The sequence below is a fragment of the Marmota monax genome, unplaced genomic scaffold (assembly GCF_021218885.2).
Source record: "Marmota monax isolate L192 unplaced genomic scaffold, Marmota_monax_Labrador192_F-V1.1 WCK01_AAM20220418_F8-fsc00053, whole genome shotgun sequence".
Classification (NCBI taxonomy): Eukaryota; Metazoa; Chordata; class Mammalia; order Rodentia; family Sciuridae; genus Marmota; species Marmota monax.
The window spans coordinates 13,100,464-13,118,022 of NW_026693153.1; the positions used below are offsets into that span (position 1 = coordinate 13,100,464).

At 32.5% G+C, this 17,559-nt stretch overlaps 1 protein-coding gene and 1 pseudogene across 1 annotated transcript in view; one reads left to right on the top strand and one right to left on the bottom strand.

Moving 5' to 3' along the window:
• The window catches only part of Pros1 (protein S), an 87,128-nt gene extending 70,786 nt beyond the window's left edge, over positions 1–16,342 (top strand). The window contains exons 10-15 of the mRNA XM_046455322.2: positions 1,595–1,784; positions 4,632–4,799; positions 5,346–5,514; positions 9,347–9,495; positions 11,825–12,050; positions 15,872–16,342. Coding sequence (XP_046311278.1) covers positions 1,595–1,784; positions 4,632–4,799; positions 5,346–5,514; positions 9,347–9,495; positions 11,825–12,050; positions 15,872–16,020 — 1,051 coding nt within the window. The 3' untranslated portion in view covers positions 16,021–16,342. The remainder of the gene's footprint in view (positions 1–1,594; positions 1,785–4,631; positions 4,800–5,345; positions 5,515–9,346; positions 9,496–11,824; positions 12,051–15,871) is intronic.
• LOC124100004 (large ribosomal subunit protein eL36-like) lies at positions 488–1,587 on the bottom strand (annotated as a pseudogene).
• Positions 16,343–17,559: the final 1,217 nt, after the last annotated feature.

Sequence of the window (17,559 nt, forward strand, 5' to 3'; positions counted from 1 at the left end):
ATTACATGTTGGGATGAGGATGTAGAATTCCTTGTTCATCCAGTAATTATCAAAAGTCTGGACTCTTTAATTTAAATTACTTTTCTTTTATCCTAGATAATTAATAGGTATGCAGCTATTTTTCTTTCCCCATGTTTGTCTTTTTAAAATCATTTTGATTATCTGATTCCTTGGAAATTATTAATGCTAATTCTCATTAAAGTGTTCCAAGGGCACTGAATCAACACATTTTATTTTAAATCAAGCATTCTTAAGATTTTCTTTCCTTATAATGTCTGTACTATATCCACATCCCAAGTCTTAATAGCAATAGGCATTGCCAGAACTCAGAACGTTCATCACATGGTGAGACTATATTTGCTAAGCTTTCCTTCCATGTGTTCTACTGCAGCTACTGCAGTGATTTACACATTGGTTTTTTGAGAGATTTTGAAATCAAGCTAACACATTTTAAAGTGTTTTTGTTTTGTTTTCTGTAAAAGTCTCATTAATTACTGGCAGGGTTGGGGAGAGTCCAGATTGTCTTGGGAGCTGCTTTCCCCATTGCTGCCAGGGCATTGCTCAACTCCTCTTGCTTCCTTTTGGCAAGAATGTGAGTCCCTATCCTTTTTTTGATGAACTCACACCTCTGTGATCATTTCCCACAGACACTTATTGTGTTTGGTGAGGCATCCATGATAGTGGCTGTGTATTAGCTTATTCACATTCTTGGTCACCTTGTCCTTATTGAGGCTATGGCCATGGGGTATGGAAGAACCACCACTGCCTTTCTTCAATGGCTGCTGTCTGAAGTTTTTGTTTGTTTTTTGTTTTTTTCCATCTTTATTACACACAAAGGCTTAATTATATTTGCAGTCATCCAGATGCTATCCTGTAGAGCTCTGTGATTCTTTCTTGAAATATATGAAATCACAGGCAAAACATGCTTTCGATATTACACCAATCACAAAATTGTAACATCTTTCACTAATCACTTAGGGATATAGTAAGCAGGCACGCATGCAGTTTTAAACACACACACACACACACACACACACACACATACAACCTTTAACCTCAGAATGTATTGTGTATAAAAGGCTCCAGGATAGATACAATATGCCTAAGTTCTATACTTTTATATTCATTACAGCATTTGAAAGAGGCCTTCAAAACATATACCAAAAAAGAAAAAGAAAAATTACCAAAGCATCTATCTGTTCACTGAGACAAAACCTCCAATAATAAGCAAGAAAATGTAGTAACCAGATTTTATATACATGAAGCCAAACACAACATATGAACTGTCTAATTCTGACTTTTTAAAAATTAATTCCAGGGCTGGGATTGTGGCTTAGCGGTAGGGCACTCATCTAGCACATACAAGGCCCTGGGTTCGATCCTCAGCACCACATAAAAATAAATAAACAAAATAAATGTATGTATCCAACTACTTCTAAAATATAAATATTAAAAAATTAATTCCAGGGAATAAAATAAGTAGTTGAATCTTACAGCATGTTACTATTTGCAAGCACAAGGAAAAATAAAAATGATGATACTTTAACCTTCCATATTTCTCACCATTAAGAATCTCTCTTTGGCCATTGTTTAGATTTTCAGCTGAATTTGATTTCCGGACATATGATGCAGAAGGTGTGATACTGTTTGCAGAATCTCTCGATCACTCAGCTTGGCTCCTGATTGCACTTCGTGATGGAAAGATTGAAATCCAATTTAAGAATGAGCACACAGCCAAAGTCACAACTGGAGGCAATATTATTAATAATGGTATATGGAATATGGTAGGTTTTACAGACTTTCCACTTTGATGCAGTCTGAATGAAATCATAATTTGTATTTATAGTGATAGCAAAAAAATGTGTTACATGAGTTATTTTCTACACTCTATACATCCTTGGAACAGGATGTATTGAAAATTATATTTTCACTTAATATACTTAAGGTTTCCTCTAACTAAAATTGTTTCAGTTACTTGTTTGAACTACCTGATTTTTAGTCTTTTTAGTGGCTGTCATTGGGTGAACAGTGGTGTCTCTCCTGTTATGTTAACAGGCATAACAGTTTATGCATAGACACCACTAATCAAGAATAGCTACCCTTAATTGCCACAGATAATTTTTAAAATAAGAGAAATACACTGTAACAAAAATCAAAAAGTTAATTCAACTTAAATAAAAACTTATAGATATGTAATCAATTTGTTCAAACAGTATACAATAGTGGATACAAGCAGAGTACCTAAAGATATCATTTTAATATAATCTCCAGAATGGCCTTTATTTTTATAATTGAGATCATCTCTTTAATCAACTGGATTTTTTTTTTAAAGGGGATCTTTATGTTTTTATTTATTTATTTATTTTTTATTTTTAAATTTTTATTATTGGTTGTTCAAAACATTACATAATTCTTGACATATTATATTTCATACATTTGATTCAAGTGGGTTATGAACTCCCATTTTTACCCCGTATACAGATTGCAGAATCACATCCGTTACACATCCACTGTTTTACATATTGCCATACTAGTGTCTGATGTGTTCTGCTGCCTTTCCTATTCTCTACTATCCACCCCCCCCTCCCCTCCCATCTTCTCTCTCTACCCCATCTACTGTAATTCATTTCTCCCCCTTGTTTTTTTTTCCCTTTCCCCTCACTTCCTCTTATATGTAATTTTGTATAACAATGAGGGTCCCTTCCATTTCCATGCAATTTCCCTTCTCTCTCCCTTTCCCTCCCACCTCTCGTCCCTGTTTAATGTTAATCTTATTCTCATGCTCTTCCTCCCTGCTCTGTTCTTAGTTGTTCTCCTTATATCAAAGAAGACATTTGGCATTTGTTTTTCAGGGATTGGCTAGCTTCACTTAGCATAATCTGCTCTAATGCCATCCATTTCCCTGCAAATTCCATGATTTTGTCATTTTTTAGTGCAGAGTAATACTCCATTGTGTATAAATGCCACATTTTGTAACTACTGAAATACAGCTAATAGTTTTCAAAGCTTGCTTCTATACATAGAATAGTGTGAAAGCTACAAATGAAGATTTATACTGGGGTATTATGTTACCAACTTGAATACCATAAGTGCATAGATGGTTTTGTTATCAGTAATACTAATTTTCCAAAATGGTGAGAAACTTGATAAAGATCTAAATAAAAAAAAACATTACTATTGTTGGTTGACAGGATTATTGCATTCTTTAAAAAAAGAATGTTAACATGTTGCAACAAATGTGTTTAGTTCAGATAATAATAAACATTAGGATTCCCTACATGAATATTTAATGGAGATGTTCAGAAGATTTACAAGATTCTGGGTATTTTGTTACTTAATTTGCATAATTATTCTGTATATTGCATAGTGCCTAGAACCTTGTAATGCCAGCTTGTCTCCTACTTGTTGTGACAAGTAAAAGTTCTCCTCATCCCCCAAATTTTCCAAATGTTGTAGACTGGGTCCCATAGAATCTCATTTAAATTACTTGCATGATTAGATGGAAAAGGTCTGGGGACTCAAGCCTAGAGCTTTTTACTAGAAGTTAAGAGGAAGGGGATCCAGCCAGGGGGACTGAGAAGGAATGGCAAGAATGTAGGAGAAGGAAAGGAAACTCAGGTCCTAAAGGCTGAGGACCTGAGTCAAGCACTTCTTTGAAGAAGGGAATAGTCATTAGAGGAAAATGCTGCTGTTTGGACATATTAAGGACAGAATATTGACCAACTTTAAGCATGTAATGTTACTAAATTAGTTTTACTTTTGAGAGTAGTATTTCTCTTCCTGTAGTGGTGTTTAATACGTCTATCAGTTGGCTTCTGTTATTGATTAGCAAGTGAACAGTTTACATCCTGAATGTTAAACAGTTTTACATGAGACAACTGCATCATTGTTCTTCAAATTATCTTCCTAAGAGAATTTTTTATTGTTTACTGTCACTTCCAACCATTTCTTAAAACCCAAGTACTTTCAAAATTATAAAATCTCATTTTAATTTTATGTATGTGCTTTCTTATAACTTTAGTCACCTCTGAATTTTGGAGAAAAAGTATGTTGGGTGTTTTGAACACACTACTGGAAAAATGATTCTCTTAGTGTATGTGTGTGTGTATGTGTGTGTGTGTGTGTGTGTGTGTGTGTATGCTCTCTTAGTCTATAGCATGGATGGTGGAAGGAGACCCTCATCATTATACAAAATACATGTATGAAGATGTGGGGAAAAAAAGAAATTATTTGCATTGTTGTTTCAATGTGTACTATCCTAAAATTGCAAAATGAGAACATTCAAAATTTTCCTAAAATACAGTGGCTTGCTTTTATTTTAAAAATTTAATTTTATGACATATTAGTTTTAACAATATATATTATAACTGAATGTTTAAACTTAGTAATATTGATTTTTTTAACTTGAAAATAAGATGTACATTTAATTTTTGATCAAGTACTATTACTTTAAAACACATTTTGTCATATTAATCATGATTCGACTTTCCAAATGGATTGGAACAAATTAATAATTACATTAAAATAAGTACTTAAAATTTTTTTTGGAATAATAAGATTTTAAGTCTAGTATTTCAAATGACATGTAGCAATGCTTGCTTGTTTAATGATTTTTTTGTTTTTAATTGTAGGTGTCTGTGGAAGAATTAGAACACAGCATCAGTATTAAAATAGCTAAAGAAGCTGTGATGAATATAAATAAGCCAGGGTCCCTTTTTAAACCTACAAATGGATTTCGGGAAACCAAAATATACTTTGCAGGATTACCTCGGAAAGTAGAAAATGCACTCATTAAACCGGTAATAATCCAAACTTATGTCATTTACCATGGATGAATTCCTTTTGTCTATAATAGGTTTGAAGATTTGTTTCCCCAAAAGTCAACAGAAGTTATTTTATTAAATAAACTAAGTGTGACAACTTGAATTGAATATGAAAAAAATAATATTAGTGACTCTTGAAATTAAGGGAATAAGGAAATAAGAAAACGATTGGTGTGTTTTTAGATTGTTGTGGGGGGTTTTTTTGCCCATATAAGTCCCCAGAATTACTCATGGAGAAGTAGATTTTTTAAAATCCTCAAATGTCAATTCTCTATTAACATCATAATAGTCCATACTCAGCTATTAAAAAATTTTTTTTTTAAAAAAAACATATTTGGTCCAAAGACTATTCATGTGAAAAATGTCTCAAAAAGAAAAATTGAGATTAAATTCAAAATATTTAAAATACTTTAAAAATCAAGAAAAAGTTTTTCATCTAAATGAAACCTATACCTTGAATCAATATATTTATGTCTGACTTTAATTTAAAATGTACTTCTGACCTGTATTTTGATTTGTTAGATTAACCCTCGTCTAGATGGATGTATAAGAGGCTGGAATTTGATGAATCAAGGAGCTTTAGGAGTAAAGGAGATCATTCAAGAAAAACAAAATAAACATTGCTTTGTCACTGTGGAGAAGGGTTCCTACTATCCTGGTTCTGGAGTTGCTCAATTTAACATAGACTATAGTAAGTGATTTTTCATTTTATTTCTCTTTTCTCATTGGTAACTAAATTTATTCATTGACAGACAACCATAATTTATTCAGTAAACTTTCTTGAGTACTATGTGTCAGGCATAGACTTATTTGTACTGTTATATACTTAATTTTCTGGAATATTAATACATATATAAAGGCAGTTGAATATGCTTATATTATTATTTACAGTTTATTGGCATATACCCTGATTAATTTTGGGTAGATTTGATTGATGTATCTTAAAGTTCAGATTTTTCTGTTGTTTTGAGTCTTCAATTAGTTAATCAAAGGGATTCATCTTCATTTCTAACATTTCCATTTGATAATTCCTTAAAATACTGAAATTGTCAATCTGTCCATACACATTGTCTAGCTTGTCCACCCAAACTTTCAACACATTCACCACAATTATTTAAAATTCCCTAATAGTTTCAACATCTATGTCATAGCTGAGTCTGGCATGTTTACTATTGTGTCTCTTGATTGACTGTTGCATTTCCCATGTCTTGGTGTATTATGTAGTTTTTTAGCATAGATAAGGTGGGCATTTTACAGAGCACTGTAGAGACTGAGGTAAATGCTACATATATCTAGAAATGAGCACACCTCTTCTTTTGAAAGCCCTTTATGGAGAGATTGAATCTAGTGATGAGTAGAATCAGATGAGTTAGTTCTCAAGGAATGGTTTTTAACAAAAGAGGAAAACTGGCCCTCCACTTCTCTGGGCTCATATCTTCTCATGAGCTTTTGCCCCTTCTCACACACTCTGCTTCCTTGATGTCATTTGCATTGAAGCCCTCACCAATGCTGGCATCATCCTATTTGGATTTTCAACCTCTAAAACTGTGTACCCAACAAACTATCTTCAGGTATTTTTTAATAGCAACAGAAAATGTGCTAATACAATTGAGCTTCTGCAAAAGGTAGGGGGTAGGTTGCTAAAAATATTTTCATGACTGACCAGTTATTAAGTTTTTCATAGTAGTGACTCAATTTTAGATATTTGCTTTATTATATGTTTCAAGAAATATCTCTTCATGGTCTTGCTCACCACCAGCAGAATGTTCGTACTTGTTTCTTGAAATTTGTTAACATGGTTTAAAGGGCTTGGAAGTCAGTGGAATATTGTCTATTGTTCTGAAACAGATTCAGTTTTAATTATCTTTATATCCTAGGGTGTCAGTGGTATGGACTTTTCATTGCTTCCCCTACCAGTAAGATAAGTGTCTAATGGTTAGTACTTAAAATGTTTTCCTGTTCCATATCCATGGTAGGTTTCCTTGGTTTGTTTTTCCCTAATCTGTAGGTGCTATGGGTCTTTATATGTATTCTAATGACAATATTTTTTTTTTTCCTTTTCCCCAGTGCTTTAAAACTCTTCCTGTGTAGAGGAAACATAGAAAGCTCTAGATTGTGATTTTGTACCTTTCCTGAAGTTAACATTGATCTCAAGGTTGTGCTAGGGGAAGGCTTTCTTTAGCTTCTTTCCCTGCCCCCCCCCTTTTTTTTGAGGACCCAGTAAGGTCCATGGAAAAGAGTCTAAGGATGGGGTATCAATTTTCCTTTTGTCTGCAGTTCTTAGAATTTCCATTCTCTCACATCATTCCATGCATGTACTTTATTATTTTGCAACTTTTTAAATTATTCTTACCCAATTGTGTGGTATCCAGTGTCTTTCTGGGTAAGAATTTGTTCTCATCTCTCCTTGGATGCATCTTTCTTTATGTTTTGATTATTTGGTTGCTCTGCAACTTCAACTTTTTGTTAGTTCAAGAAAAAATGTGATCATACAGATAATTTGTTTTTTGTTATTATTGAAGTGGGAATAGTGCCCTTTCAAGTTTCTATAGCCTAAATGGAGCATGTTGGTTTCCCAGACTGACTCATATTTACCTTTACAAATAAAACTTCTGTGAACATCCATGAGCATACATCCTATAATCTTTATGTGGTTAATTCTGTAGGAAAGCATCTTAGATATCATCATCAAAGGTCATGCAAATATATAATTATCATAGGTTTAATTACATTCTCTTCCAAAAATCTTTATATTAATTAATATGTTTACCAAAATAAGGAGAAAGTTTTTACTTGGAATCTGTTCCAATCTAACCGTTCAAAAAATGATTTTTTTGTGTTATTTTAAATATTGTTTTTCTAATTTGTACTGATGATGAATATTTCTCCATGTTTATTACTATTTGTACATTTTATTTTTTTGATTGTCTTTTTCTTTGTTAAGGGTTTATTATTATAGCTACTATCCCTTTGCACTATAAATTAAGTAAGGTAATATCTTAATATCACTGTTTAAAAAATATAATCTGAGTGTTTATTTGTAACTTAAAAATATTTACCAATGATTTGTTTTCCTAATGTAAATTGAGACAATGCCTTTAACTTTAGCTTTGTTTTGCATGTACAAAATTTTCAAAAAATGTTTTGAATGGGTTGATGAATGAATATGGGGGGGGGGGGGATCCTGATAAGCAAATGAAAATAAGAGTTATGGCATACCTGAAAAAAATTACCTTTATAAAAAATTAGTTATTTCATGGATAACTTGGAAAGTACCTACTTTATAATTAATATTTAATTTTACATTATAAATTTTGTGTATTTCAATATTAATTTTATTTTGAGTTTGTTATTACTATCCCTTGCTGAATTTTACTTATTTCATGATAATTATATATGTATTCTCTTCTGGATGGAAATTATAAGATTATTTCATTAAATACAGTGGCCTTATAATTATAAGATTATTTCATTAAATACAGTGGCATTGCATGTGGCTAAATGGGAGAACATCTTGACAAAGGAAAATTATTTTTCTGTTCATATTCACCCCCTTTCAAGGGCACTAAGTAATTTGTTTTAGCAATTCAACTGCAGTTCTCAATGTTAGTTAAGGTTGCTATTTCTGGAGCTTAATGGCTGGGATATCTTCTGTGAAGTGCATTATTATGTGCTTTTGTCATCGTGTGAACATTGTAGAATGTATTTACACAAACTGTACTGGCTACTATATCATCAGCTGATATAATTTTATGGGACCATCATTCTATGTGTGGCCTGTTATTGACTGAACTGTCCTTATGTAATTGTTACTGTACTTTGGAAACATATTAACTCAACAAATATTTATTGATATTCTACTCTGGAAAACAAAGTAATTATAGAGCTATGTACCTCCTGGAGCTTGCCCTTCACTCTGATGAACAATTAACCTGGTAATTAAGAAAAAATGATGAAGTATGATAACAGAGGAATCAGAGAACAGGAGTTTCTCTTCTAATTTCATTAACTTTTGATTTCACAGTATTTCTCTATCAAACCATGTACCTCCCCCATGTGTGTAGAGTCATATTTGTCCTTTCCAGTGTTCTAGAAGGAGGACTATTGGTGATTATGGCAGCTAGACCCAAGTTTTCTGGCAGAAATATTCCAATGCATCTTCAGAACATCCTTCTAAATGTGCACTTTAAAACATGACCACTCTGAAATTTGAACATTGGTGAATATGCAAGAAAGAAGGAAGAGCTGCTAAGGAGTCAGTAGGGAAAACTCATAAAAGATCTTAACACCACAATCTGGATTTTCTTCTAGGACAAATAGAAAAATGGGGCTCCACTGGTGTGTTTCTGATCTGTGTTTAAAAAAACTTTTATTTTACCTATTTTAGATAGTTCATTGAGAAAGGAAATTATACCTGTAGTATTACACAAACCATCCTTGAATATTAATAATTTTATAATAGATTTTCTCTGGTGCACTTTAGGAGTACATTGATCTGGCTTCTGTTTCATTGTTTTAAGCAGATAACATAACCAATGCTGAAGACTGGCAAGTGAATGTGACCTTGAATATCCGCCCATCCACAGGCACTGGTGTCATGCTTGCCTTAGTTTCTGATAACACAGTGCCCTTTGCCTTGTCCTTAGTGGACTCCAGCTCTGGAAATTCTCAGGTAACTTTACTCTAAACCAGTATGAGCCTTGTTTTTGTCTGTGTGCTTTTAAATGAATATAATGATATTTATGTTGAAGGGCTATTTTGAAGATTAAATGACATATAAAGTGATTGGTATAATCACTCTTTGTTGGCTTATTTCTCAGATCTCAAATGAGAAGTAAGAGAAGGGGAGACTCAAAAGCCTGTTATGTCTATAGCTAAGATTAGGCAGACTCATGGGCTGATTAGAGCCATCACAGAGTATGTACAGATCCATCTTTATTCAGAATCCTTGAAGCATGTGGGAATTATCCTATACTAATAAAATAGAAATGAGTCTGATAACAATCCACTCTTAGATATTCAATGCATAATTATGATGATTTGTGCTTTCTTGCACTCTGAATCTTTTCTCGCATGAGTAAATTAGAAAAGATGAGAGAAAACTAAGACAGGTTCACTTGACTACTTGCTGTCAATTCTTATCTGAAATCAGGAGGAAGAAAAGGAAAGTCTTGGATACAAGGAAACATGAAAGTTAGAAGAAGATCTATACTATTCAAGCTTCTATTAGAGGCTAATAGTTCTGTCTGTGTGCCATACACTGTTGATTCCAACAAATTTCAGCAGGCAACTTACGTTTATGATAAAATTGGTTTGAATGTTATTAGTAGCTTTTGAAAAAGACACATAATTCAATAATGCTACAGCAATGGAAAAAAAGGTGGTTCTGTTGCAACTGGAAAGATGATTTGGAGGGCATTTCTGGTGGTTAAATTAAGCAAGCTGAAGCGTTCTTGTTGGGATTTTTTTTTTTAATGTCTAGCCTACAAAGAACATTAGGGTTTTAGTTTTTTATTTGCTTCTTTATTTGTTTTTGTAAACAAAATAGAATTCTTTAGCACTACATTTATGCAATGGAGGATGTTAATGCATGCCATTTCTTTTATATTTATTTTATTCTGAATTGGTCTCCATGGTTCCTCCTTCTCAAGATTTATGTGCAATATTTCATAAGAGTATTATACATATCATTAATGATTTTGAAGCATTATTACTTTTTTAAAATTTTTAATTGGTGCATTATAATTATACATATTTGTGGGATTCATTGTACCATATTCATACATGTACATAACATAATTTGATCAAACTTATTTCCTAATACCTTCCCTTTCCCTCTCCTCTCCTCTTCCTGGCCTCCTTGACTCACTTGTTCTATTCTATGAACTCTCTTATAGTATTATGATTATTTCAATGAGTGCACTATAATTATATATAATTATGCATATAATTATTATGTATATGTATATAATTATGTCATATATTAGTAATGGACATAGCCTAATTTGGTAGTTTTTGTTCCCTAGCATTCCCCCATGCTCCCTTCTTCCTTCCCTCTGGATTCCTCTCTTCTCTCTATTAGTTTTCACCTATGTTCCCCGTCTTTATTCCCTTTTTTTTATTTATCCTGTCACATAAGGAGCATTATCTCAAGTGAAAGTCTCTTTTAATGAATTTAACGATATGGACATTTGAAACACAGACTTTTGTAACAGATTTCTTCAAAGGACCTGTATTTGTGAAGTATAGAATTTTTTACCTAAAATAAATATTTCCTAAAGAAACATTTCAGGCTTATCTTTTACTACTTGGAAAGCTTGAGAACATTTGTCTTCCTTCAGTTTTATTTTCTCTCTCCTACTTTTTATATTTCTTTTGTCCCACTCTAAGCTACCTGCATAGATCACTCTCCACAAGTTGAGTGATTTGGTTATAGCAACAGAAAAGTTTATAGCAAAATGCATACATTTCTTTTTTGGAGAATCTTCTAGTTCTTCTAGTCAGTACTCTGAAACTTCCTGCAGGTTACCTGTGGGTATGTACTTCTTAGGGCCTTTTTACTTACTTTACATGCAGATCTATAATTTCTTGTATGACACAAACAACCCTTTGTTTTGCTGTTATGTACTTACAAAAGCACTTAAAATTTTCCTAGTCTCTTCAACTCATTCTTTTTCATATGTGTGTTTTTAAGTTAGAAAGGCTCACAAAGATATTGCTTAAAATACTACTTTAGATTCCTTTCATTGGTAGAAACAATTCTGTTAGTTTGTGGAATTTTCAGAAGCTAGTGTATATTTACAACTTAGCTAAGCCTGAATTTTGTAAAGTTAATATATATATTTTTAAATCATGATTATTATAATAATAATTTTCACTTAAATTTAGAATACATTATTTTTTAACCACTGAAATTCAGTTTTTGAATTTCAAAACTCAAAAGCCTCATAAGTGGCATTACTATTAGTACTTGCTTATATTGTGTCTTCTCTGTTCTTCAGGATATTATAGTATCTATTGAAAATGTGGTGGTATCTCGAATAGACGCTGTAAATCTATGTTCTAGTCAACAATCTCGCCTGGATTTCAAAGTCAATAGAAACAATTTGGAGGTGTGGACTCCACTTGAAACATATATCATCTACTCTCCAGACTTTAAAAGTCAACTTGCCATCCTGGACAAAGCAATGAAAGGAACAGTGGCTACTTACGTGGGTGGTATTCCAGGTATCTGATTACTTTTTTGTCAGTTTTAAAAATTCTATTTTTATTTCAGCTGATGCTACATTAAGTATAGAATTTTAGTAAAAAAGCATTGGGAGGGACAGCAAAATTCCAGTATTCAATATTCTTCTCCTGGCTGCTTGTACCAATGTTTTATTGATACATTTTTGTTTGATTATTTTTTAATGGTGAACAGTTTCAGTTTCAACAATTTTTTTACTCCATTTGACTATTATAGCTAGAAACGATATATCATTTCATTTCATCCACATAATAGTGTTGTAAGTTCAATAATTATTCTTCTATTTATTGTTTATCTAACATTTATTCACTCATACTTAGTTTTTCCATCATTTATCCATTATTTATTTTTTTTTAAAGAAAGAGTGAGAAAGAGGGAGAAAGAGGGAGAGAGAGAGAGAGAGAATTTTAATATTTATTTTTTAGTATTTGGCGGACACAACATCTTTGTCTGTATGTGGTGCTGAGGATCGAACCCGGGCCGCACGCATGCCAGGCGAGCGTGCTACCGCTTGAGCCACATCCCCAGCCCCTATCCATTATTTATTAAGAACATGTATCCCAGGTACTGGGAATAAAGTAAAAACAAATATATATTAAGGCTTTTGCAATCTAGTGGCAGAAACAGACATTAAACAACTGATTGAGAACATACCAATATAATTAAAATTGTGATCCCTTCTCTGAAGAAAAAGTATGGGTTTCTTTTAGAGTTTGAAAATGAGGTCTTGATTTGGTTATGAAATTAAGGAACAGTGTCTCTGAATAAGAGACTCACTGAATGTAAATGGAATATTTGAAGGATTAAATGAATTTATCCAGATGATAGGGATGAGGATCCATGTGTGGGCAAAGTGGGAAGGTGTTAATATCTTGAGAAATACACAGATCTGTATAAGTATTGCATATTGAGCAAGGGAGATCGTATTGCAGGATGAGGCTATGAACTGGGCAGACAGGTAGAAGGCTTGTGCATACTTTATTCAGGGTCTTATATATAATGCATTAGAATCATTAAAATGTTTTAGACAAGGAAGGGATATATCAGTATTGTGACTTAAAAATTTCTCTTTAGATGAATAAATGGGAGGCAAAAGTGCCTACAACTGAGATGAGTTGGAGGCTATTGAGTAGTCCAGATGAAGAAGCAGTAATTATTGCAGAAGTAACCACACTACTATTTACTGGTGCAAAAAAAACCACTCTAAATACTGTTCAGAGTGCTTCAAATGTATTGACTTACTTAATTTTCAAAATAGTCAATGAGGTGGGAACTAGTTTCCCTATTTTACAGATTGGGAAGCTGAGGAAGCTGATGGGCTATAGTGATGTCAGTGGGGGATAGCATACAGTGAATAGAGATTTAAGCAAGAAATAAAATTAATTGGATTGAATGATTGAAAGACAGGTATAAGAATAACTTAGGTTTCTGAAATGAACAGTTGCATGGTAGTGACTCCATTTAGCAAAACTGGAAAAACGGGTTTATTTTGACTTAATATGAGAAAAAACAAAATTAGTACTAATGTTTTACTTTAAATGATAAAAAGAGGTGCTTTCTTTAGAAGCATTTTTCAGTACTATTTGCAGATTATTTTCATGGGAAAATTCTGAGTTTGATGTCTGAACTTCTAGTAACCTTCTTTGTACTGCTTTACATGTTCAGGGTCTTAATTTTGCATATATGAAATTTTATCTGAGGTTTTAAGGAACAGAAGTAAATGAGCTCCAAAACTTATAGGTAGGTAGGTAGGCAGACAGGTAGGTGGGAAGGAAGGAAGAAAGGGAGGGAGGAAGAAAGAAAGATAGATTGTATTAGGGTTTTCTAAGGAAGGAAGGCAGGAAGGAAGAAAGATTGTATTAGGGTTCTCTAGAGGAATAGAACCAAAAGAATATGTGTACATGTGATTATAAAAGGGGATTTATTAGATTGGCTTACATAGTCATAAGTTGGATAGACCCACAATGGCCATCTGCACTCTGAAGAACCAGAGGAACCAGTAGCTGCACACTCCAAAGAGCTGAATTCTCAGAACAGTAAGGACAAAATTGTAGCCCCAATTTAGAGACTCCCTGAAGAATCACTGGTGAGAGTTCATGTTGGAAGAGTGAAGGAGCTGGAGTCCAATGTCCTGGGGTGATGACAACAGCAACAGATGCACCCACTGAAAAAGAATCCAGTTTGCATCTGCTGAGGCTTCCTTTTGTCTTTTGTTTCACCTGGCCCCCAACCTATTTCAGGGTGGGTTCTCCACTTCAGTTTGCTGTCCTACATGCCAATCGTACTGAAAATATCCTCAGAAGCACATCTAGATGTCTCTTGATTCTACATATCTCTCAATCTAATCAGATTGACAATCTAGATTAACCACCATAGTTAGCTAGATGTAGTTTAATTAACATGGTTAATTGTTAGGAAGCATAATTGCAGATAATATGAATGAATTCTATATAGGAAACTACCTGCACTCTTATTCACAAAGTAGCTGAATATAATTTTAAGAAATTGAACAAACAAGAAATTTAAAAGATGTAAAAATACTACAATTTCAGTGTCTTTGCAATAACACTAAGGACTCACTTCAATGATTAAGTATTGAAAGAAAGAAACAAGAAAAATTGAGGAAAACTGAAAATGAAGATATTAAGAGTATAAACTATGAGATGGCTAAATTATTGATATACAAAATAGACATTAAATTGAATGTTAATTTAAATTCAGTGGAAAATGATAATTCTGAGGATTTTTTAAAATAATGTTTTATTTGTAATTGGTGCAGAATAATTATATGTACTATAGGGGTAAGAGGTTTTTTTTTAAATAGAGAATAATCAATGATGTTGAGCCAGATTTGAAAGGGATTCTTAAAATATCCTGTGGATGTATAGAAAAGCATGGATTTTATGCACTATGGCAAATTATAGGTAGAAAATTTGAATTTTTTGGTGAAAGATATTGAGAAAGAAGTATAAGAGATACTGAATATCCACAGTGATATTTAAAATTCATGAAGAAGACATGACAAATAAAAGAGGAAACAAAGAGTGAAATGCTTTTAAAGTTCTTGGGAATCCATGGGTGTTACTTGAGTATTAAGTATTTAGTTTGATGGAGATAATGAAGTATACAAAGGCCCTGAGGTGAACCTAAACTATGCATTGAGAAATTAGTAAAACTGCTTAAAACAATATCATTATTACATGAAAGTGAATCTTCTATTATGACCTGCTTTTGTATGCTTAAGAAACTAGTTCTTTGGAAAATATAAAAATCTGCATTATTTTTTATTTTTCATATTTTGTACCTGCAATTGAACCCAGGGATACATAACCACTAAGCCACATCCCCAGCTCTCTTTTAAATTTTATTTTGAGACAGTGTCTCACTGAGTTGCTGAGACTGGCCTTGAACTTAAGATCCTCCTGCCTCAGCCTCCTAAGACATTGGGATTAAAAGCATGCACCACTGTGCCTGGCTAGAATTCTATTTTTGTCACAACAATAATTTTAAAAAAGGATTATCATGGTATGTAAAAAAGATTGGATATTTGGATGGAACTAATTGTGTTTATAAAATTGTAGGAACTCATGATATGCTGAATTCCATGTCAAATGTAATTATATATATATATATATATATATATATATATGAAATAATATATATTATCATGTAAAATCATTATTAATTTCTCCTTTAGGATTAGAATTTAGTTGAAAATGGAAAGTATGAATAGTTATTCTAACTGTAAGCAAATAAGATATAGAAAGTCTTGGACTAATAGCTGAATATTCTGTTTTTACAGATGTACCTTTCAATGCCACACCAGTGAACGCCTTTTATAATGGCTGCATGGAAGTGAAAATCAATGGTGTAGAATTGGATCTGGATGAAGCCATTTCTAAACATAATGATATTAGAGCTCACTCATGTCCATCAATTTGGAAAACATGAAGAATTCTTAAAACATCTTTTCTTTGCTGATAATGTATCTCTTTTCCAAGTATAATTATACTTAAGTCTCTATAACAACTGGCGTGTTTTATCTATGATGTGCAGTCTTTTGATTATTTTGTGGTACTTTGACCTTTTTGGAATTTTTAAAAGGTCTTTTTTTCAAGAATAATTCTGTTGTGATGTAAGTCACATTACAAAATTCTTCTGTTGCTGTCTAGAAATTAAATAATGAGACAAAAATTTTAAATTTTAATTTTTTGCTACACATGACATTGCTTCACTTTTTGTAAGAGTAAAAGTCAATTTTATCATCATTGAACTAGTGTTTAAATATCCATTTTTCTCAGAAGGCAAAGCAGTAAACTCAAACAAAACACATGTGATTAAATACCATTCACAATAGGCAGCTACTATATTTTTTTGTTTCTTTTTCTTGAAGAAGAGGGAAGGGATAGTGGCTTATTGAGTGTGAATCAAATGGAAAGTCTTCAAACTTTATTCTAAAATAATTTCTCAGGGGAAGCTGTGGCTTCATCTTTCTCTTACCTGGATTCACATTTGAACCAGAATCTACGGATTTGAAAATCAAGAGGGACAAATTTTCATGAGAGCAGCACATGAATCTTCCTTCTTGGGGACTGGGTTCTGAAGATGACACATTAGATTACATTGGAATTGGTGTGCAAATCTGGGATGGGTAGGTACATTCCTTAAATTTGGCTGAATAAGTTATACAAGCTCTAGATTAGAAAAGACAGAAATATTTAGTCTTGAAAAGGAGAATAAATACATGTAGAAATTTATAGTTTCTCTTCAGGTCAACTCTTCATTACCATAATAATTTGTTTAAGTGTGATTGTTGAGGGGAAAAAAACCTATGAAAGCTAGGACATATTTTTAACAAAAGGATAACCACAGAACAATATAGTAAATATCGTATCTTTGTAATTAAAGAAGGAAAGGTAAGATTGCCACATACTTGGTGGGAATGCATTTCAAGAAACAATTTTTTTTCACTCCTGAACCTATTATTCGTGTTGGATGTATATCAGATGTTTCATTGACATTTTAGAAAATAAATTGTTTTTCACTATTTTACATCACCTAAAATAATAAATTGATGTACATTTTTTAAAATATGCATGAAGAATATCTTTATTCTAAAATTCTTTGAACAAAACAAAATTATACATTATACATCCAACTTTTCATGAAGCACAGTAGATCTTTAGTTGAATGACAGGTAAAGTTCAAATATTTGATGAATAGTGATGATTAGTTGTGGAGCTCAGAAAGGAAAGAAAAGCAAAAGTAACAATGGGTGTCTGACATCACAGAAATTATACAAGATCTTACTGGGAGAATTTTTTCTCCCTATTAGCACTGTATACTATGTGTGATGGATATATTGACAAGTGACTATTGATAATTATATTAGTATAAAAAAGCAAGGAAGGGTAAAAACTGAGGGAAATATGAGAAAAAGAAAAAAGAGCAGAAGAAAGTAAAAAATGTATTTCCTCTCTGGTAGAGTTC